This window comes from Theobroma umbraticum, unplaced genomic scaffold, assembly GCF_002168275.2.
Source record: "Theobroma umbraticum cultivar Fairchild unplaced genomic scaffold, ASM216827v3 scaffold_95.0, whole genome shotgun sequence".
Lineage (NCBI taxonomy): Eukaryota > Viridiplantae > Streptophyta > Magnoliopsida > Malvales > Malvaceae > Theobroma > Theobroma umbraticum.
The window spans coordinates 4,944,489-4,950,388 of NW_018397257.1; the positions used below are offsets into that span (position 1 = coordinate 4,944,489).

Sequence of the window (5,900 nt, forward strand, 5' to 3'; positions counted from 1 at the left end):
ATGTCAAGGTCTACTCGTCTGAGTCGAGTCCTTTTCTGACCCGACGGGACTGATGCAGGCACATATGGAGATTTATTTTTTCAGTATTTTTATTAGCTTAGGATTTTATTTTATTTTATTTAGTTTGAGATTTTTTTTTCTTTATTAAAATTTTAGTACTTTAAGTCTTTATTTAAGATTAGGATTACAATTTGATTAGGATTTATCTTAGCTATTATAAATAGGTGATCCTAGATATAGGATTATTATTATCATCTGCTGTTATTTTTGAATATTTATTCAAGAGGTTTCTTTTAAAACCCAATTATCTTTCTATTGTTCCAACACAATCAATCCTATTCTAGCCCTAATTGTTGAGTTCTAATTGCCCTAAACCTTTTGGCTACATCAAGGTGATTAGGGTTAAGCCATAAGGCAAAATTGCGAGAAACAAAAAACTATTATTCATTACTTGAGGTGGACCTTTCATGCTTAATTCCATACGAGAAAAAGACAATTATTCAACACATTAATAAATCTAATGGATGTGATTCAATATTCATGACAAGCCAAGTTCGAAATGATCCAATCCATGTTACGAACTAAGATAACCTATCTTACTAATTATAAGAAAAGGTTTAAAACTCCCAACACCTACATATAGAAACTTCTTTCAATCTCTATTTTGTAAATAGAAACAGAAAGGAACTTAATTTTAAGCGTAGCCACGAGTCCTTTTACAAGACTTGAAAGAATTCTGCAAAAAAACTCTCAAATGGAAAAGGAAAAGCTCAAATGTGAGTAAAAGCTAGGATTATTCTACAAGCATTTGTCTACTAAAACCGAAAATTGTAGGAAATGCAATGCAATTGATCTAGGACTGCATTCGCAGTCTAGAAGATAAGGACGTTGCTCCTCAAGGAACAAAAAAAACTCATCGTGCAAGCCGCCATCCTTAATGACTAGGGAGACTAGAAGAGTCCATCAACCTTTTCTAAAAAATTTAAGTGAGTAATCCATCGACACAAAGTAATATGTTTTAATGCGAGGCTATCTCTATCTTTGCTTTTCTTTGTTGTTTTTGCATGAATGATACAATATCTAAAGTGTTCAACGGTTCTGTTATTATTATAATAATAATAATAATAGTAATAATAATAATAATAATAAAGACCTTTTTGTAAAATGTGCTAAAAGTTCATGTGAGTTAAAATAAGGTGTAAGCTAAAAGTACTACTGGAGATGAGCTTATTGAGCCATTCCAACTTTGAAACTTCCTCCTTCCTAGAGTCTACGCTGGTTGAAATACCAAACCCTACTAAAGAAACGGTCCAAGTTGTGAAGAGCCTTTATCACCCGCCAATATGGCATATAGGCATGAAATCAAATTTTAACAAAAATCAAATTTTCACTTAATTTATCTCTAGACTTTCAAACAAGAAATTTAAATGTACAACAATATGGCAAATATAAATAACAAATTATTAAACGAAAAGGTACTAGTTTGTTTGACCTTGCATTGGAGCTGCTTCTTATGGTTTGGAGGTGACCCACTAAGCCACTTCAAGGAGCCAACACGAAACAAGCGCCTTCTTTTGTCCAATGAGAAATAATTTCTTGACACAAATACTACATTATTTTCAACATCCTTCTCAACAACATACCTAGAGAGAAACACAAAATATGGTTGGGAACAAGATCATAAGGTATGAAGCAAAGGCATATTCAAGTGCATAAAGTCTTTGAATATATGGCAATGTCCATTAACAACTCTGTCAAAGTATATGGTGTTAAGTGGTAGTTTTCCTGGAACCCCACACTCAAGTTGAGCCCAGCACCTAATACCTATTCATTTTAGGTTCTAGTTTGACAGCATATTAAAGCAGACCCAACCCCAGATTGTTAATCCTAGAGTATGATAAACCAGTGACCTATATATTTGGTAATCTCAAACCAGCAAGTTTGGGTTGCTAATTATATTTAAAAGAGGCCTCTCCGTTTCTGCCAACTACTTTTGGGTTGGGATGCCCACACAATTTGATATAGAGGCATAGATTGAGAACAATGTTGGCTATAGTAAATGGAACGGAATATAATGTTACCAATCATCAAAACATGCATCTTTAACATGTATGCAATTCAATATATATGGAAAAATTATCAGCCATAGTTAAAAAGAATCATTGTTATAATTCAAAAGGGATAACAAAGGATAAAGCACTGTAGAGATTCATCAATCACATCAGATTGGAGGGTAAAGCAAATTTTCCTTGATTAAAATAATATTATTACCCAGGATCAAATGACAATAACAAAAGTCTTGAGATTGATGGCAACATAAAATAGTTATAGAGCATACCAAGGTCCTCCAGGGAGACGTAGGCCTTGGCGCTGTCCAATTGTGTAGAACCAGAACCCTCGATGTTTCCCGAGGAAGTCCCCTGTCTCAGCTTCTGATATGATTCCTTCCATCTCCCCAATGTGTCTTGCAACAAAATCACTAAACCTTATCTGCAATAAACCACCAAAATCAAATCACCAAAAAAAATTTATACATAACTAAAAAATGTTGGCCAGGGCCAGTTATGTGAGCAAAAGATCACTAGACAGTTTTCTGAAATTTCTTCAATTATCTCACCTAAAGCATTTACCTCTTGATGAGTAAAAATAGCAAAAGGTAAACCTGAATAACATTAGCAGAAGTTTTTGGGGCAATATGTGTTTAACATTCCTCTAAAGTACCAAGTCATCATCGGGAGAATTTAGAAAATTTAAATTATATATTTGAATGAAATAATTCTAAAATTTATGGAAATGTCAGTGAAAAAAAGTGCTTACAATACATACCTTCCCAAGAAAGCAAATTCCCTGTGAATCCTTCCTATCTTTGTTAGGCAGGTCAAATTTAGCTGCAAGCTGGCGAACTTCATCCTGTGGATGATATCATAGAATAAAGAAGAGAAATCAGAATAAAAAAGAACAGCACAAGAATCTTGCATAAGCAAAAGCAAGACCAGAAAGCTTGGACACAAAAGGAAAACATATTTTGTTTCAGAAAAAGAGAAAACCACAAAAATCAGACAACTACTTAGTCCAAAAAGACTACCAGTAAACATGCACAAACAAAAAAGATGAGAGTTTTAGCAGTCGTTAAATGGAAAACCTAAAGATCAAGGGCAAGACGATCAAGGCAGGATCTAGGAATTAATAATAATGTTCATTACATGAATGAATCAATACAATGATTCCCCATGTTTATTTGCTATCACCATCTTGCTTCCCTTTCTAATAACAATAATCTGCAACACTTGAATTTAAATTCAACAATTATACAATAATACAGCAGGTGCCACCTTGAGTGAGAAACAGCGGTAAAAATGACAATAGCATCCCAGTTGACCAAATGACAACCAATCTAGTGCTACTCACCTTTGCAAGACACCCAAGCGGAAAAATAAGTCGTTTAAGCTGGGCCTGAGAAAGATGTGAAAGGAAATACGTTTGATCCTTGACCTGCAAAGTTAACATTATAGATCTTAGAAATAGCAGCACTTAGTAATGCACAGTAAAGCATTAACTGAAATTAAAATAACAGAGTATAAATACAACATGACCAGTTTCTTATAAGATGCAAAACCAAATTCATGGGTTTTGAATTTCAAAAAGAAAAAAATGAGTCCTCATATGTAACATAGAAACTTCTATTATTCCAGTAAGTCATTTCTCAAAAGCAAATTAATCGTATAAAAAACTTTCCTATAATGGATATTTAAAGAATTGCCAAATAGTTTCAATAAAAATAAAATTAAATAAAACAAAGCAAAATTCTGATAATAGTTCCAAAATGAAATAATACAACATTAGAAATGAAGAAAACCTATTTACAGTCTAACTCTTTCCTAAAATTTCAATGTTATTCCAGAAAATGTCTAGAAATGGTTGCAAACTCAAGTTTTCTTATTAAAGAAAAATAAAATTACAGCACACCCCTAATTATCATATTACTGCCAGATAGGTCCCCTAAGCAAAATACACACACACACATGTAAATAAACCAATGACAACACAGTTGGACACATCTGGCTTTATAAAAATCTAACGAGACACTTTCAAGACAGCCATCGGTATTGAAATGAATTATTTGCGCAAGTACCATGTCCTTTGACAATTCTAAGATGGAAGGCTTATCAATTTGATCAGCAGATGGGTGAACAACATTGGCATAATGCCCAGAAGCAATATAGTCATAATCCATACTGTTGATGGCGTCCATGAATGCACCTGAAAGTCACTACTAGCATAAATGCCAAATGAAAATAGTATGGGATTAACTGTCAATACACCCATTTTGCAACCTAAAAAAGAGAAAAAAAAAAAAAAGAGCTAAAAACCTCCAACATAGATATATGGGTGAAATTCAGCTAAGGTCCATACCAAATTTTATTCGTGTATTGCATAGAACATCCGGATTTGGAGTGCGTCCACATTTGTACTCCTCAATAATGTAGGAAACCTGAAAAACAGCTAACTTTTATGATAAATGGAGGCGAACAAGAAAGCAATAATTACTAAATTCAGTCTTTTGTAAAGCAGTCCAAAGTCCAAATATTGCAATTCATTTTGCATCAGCCTACTAGAGAGAAGCAAGATCGTATAGACAAGTTAAAAAATCCCACTCAAATGGTAAATACATACCACATTTTTCCAATATTCATCTGTCAAATGCACAACTTCTAATGGCACATAAACCTGAAAAACAAGATAGTGCATTCAGTTCTAGTAATCTCCTGCATTACAAAAACCATGAAATTTTGCCAATCATTTTTAAGCAAAAAAGCCCTTCATGAAAATTATGCACATAGGCACCATTCATGCATGCAAAGAAATGTAAATGATAAGAAACTAACTATCCAAAGACTTTTGAATATACATATTCAAATCAACTCAAACATTCCACCTTAGAATGAGATAGATTTTATAAATTAAAAAACACTATTCATAAAAGAAATTACCTGATCACAAACAGACCTTGCATACTTCAAATCTTCTTCCCAGGGGCATGCTGTCCAGTAGTTCTCAAAGTCTTCCTACACAAAACCAAGCATCAGAAAGAATCTTCAAGTTTCTAAGAAAATAAAAAAAGCTCAAAAAAATTGATAGATAGTTCATCTAGCAAGCATTATACCAAAAAACCTCAAAAAAATTCATGTTTAAAAAATTTCCCATTATTATATCCATGAAATTCTATAACTATAAATTCAATAAATACATAAAATTGACAAAACACATGAATTTAAGATTTAAATCAATTAAATAAAAATAACGAACAAAGTACTACAATAGAAACACCACAAGGAAAAAAACAATTAACAAAATCCAAATACAAAATCATCAAATAATAAATAATTAAATCAATATATTAATCATTTAACATTAATTATTTTGCATCTAAATTATCAAATATTCCCCTCTCAAATTTCCATCAAACCCATTCCTCACAAATTTCTATCTAAATCATAAAAGAAATTCTAAAATCTTTTAAATTTTAGCTAATAATTTTCCCTCTAAAATTCCCACAAAAATTTTAAGCTAAAAATGAAAAAAAAAAAATCTTTAATTGGGCCAGCTGAACCCAAACCCACCAAACCATCCCCACATCAACAAACTTGTCTCAAAATTGCCACTTCTCAGTTTTCTCCCAAAAATGCTAAACTCCCCTTTTTACTATACCTCTGTCTTTTTCTCTCAAAATCAACCAAACCTCATTCATCACCCAGCCTCCTGCCCTCTTTTGAGTTCCATCAATGCCTCCTCTCCCTTCTTCCCTAACCTAAGCAACTAGCCACAACACCATTGAACCCACACCCTTCATCCTTCCCTCTTGGCAGTTAAGAGGCTATTTTGCTTGCTCACGACTTTCA

At 32.9% G+C, this 5,900-nt stretch overlaps 1 protein-coding gene across 1 annotated transcript in view; it reads right to left on the bottom strand.

Annotated features, from left to right (window-relative positions):
• The window catches only part of LOC110412322 (tRNA (5-methylaminomethyl-2-thiouridylate)-methyltransferase), a 16,817-nt gene extending 11,630 nt beyond the window's left edge, over positions 1 to 5,187 (bottom strand). The window contains exons 1-9 of the mRNA XM_089782898.1: positions 5,173 to 5,187; positions 4,992 to 5,066; positions 4,675 to 4,728; positions 4,414 to 4,492; positions 4,133 to 4,260; positions 3,409 to 3,492; positions 2,827 to 2,910; positions 2,339 to 2,490; positions 1,493 to 1,643 (exon numbers count right to left, since the gene is read on the bottom strand). Coding sequence (XP_089639024.1) covers positions 1,493 to 1,643; positions 2,339 to 2,490; positions 2,827 to 2,910; positions 3,409 to 3,492; positions 4,133 to 4,260; positions 4,414 to 4,492; positions 4,675 to 4,728; positions 4,992 to 5,066; positions 5,173 to 5,187 — 822 coding nt within the window. The remainder of the gene's footprint in view (positions 1 to 1,492; positions 1,644 to 2,338; positions 2,491 to 2,826; positions 2,911 to 3,408; positions 3,493 to 4,132; positions 4,261 to 4,413; positions 4,493 to 4,674; positions 4,729 to 4,991; positions 5,067 to 5,172) is intronic.
• Positions 5,188 to 5,900: the final 713 nt, after the last annotated feature.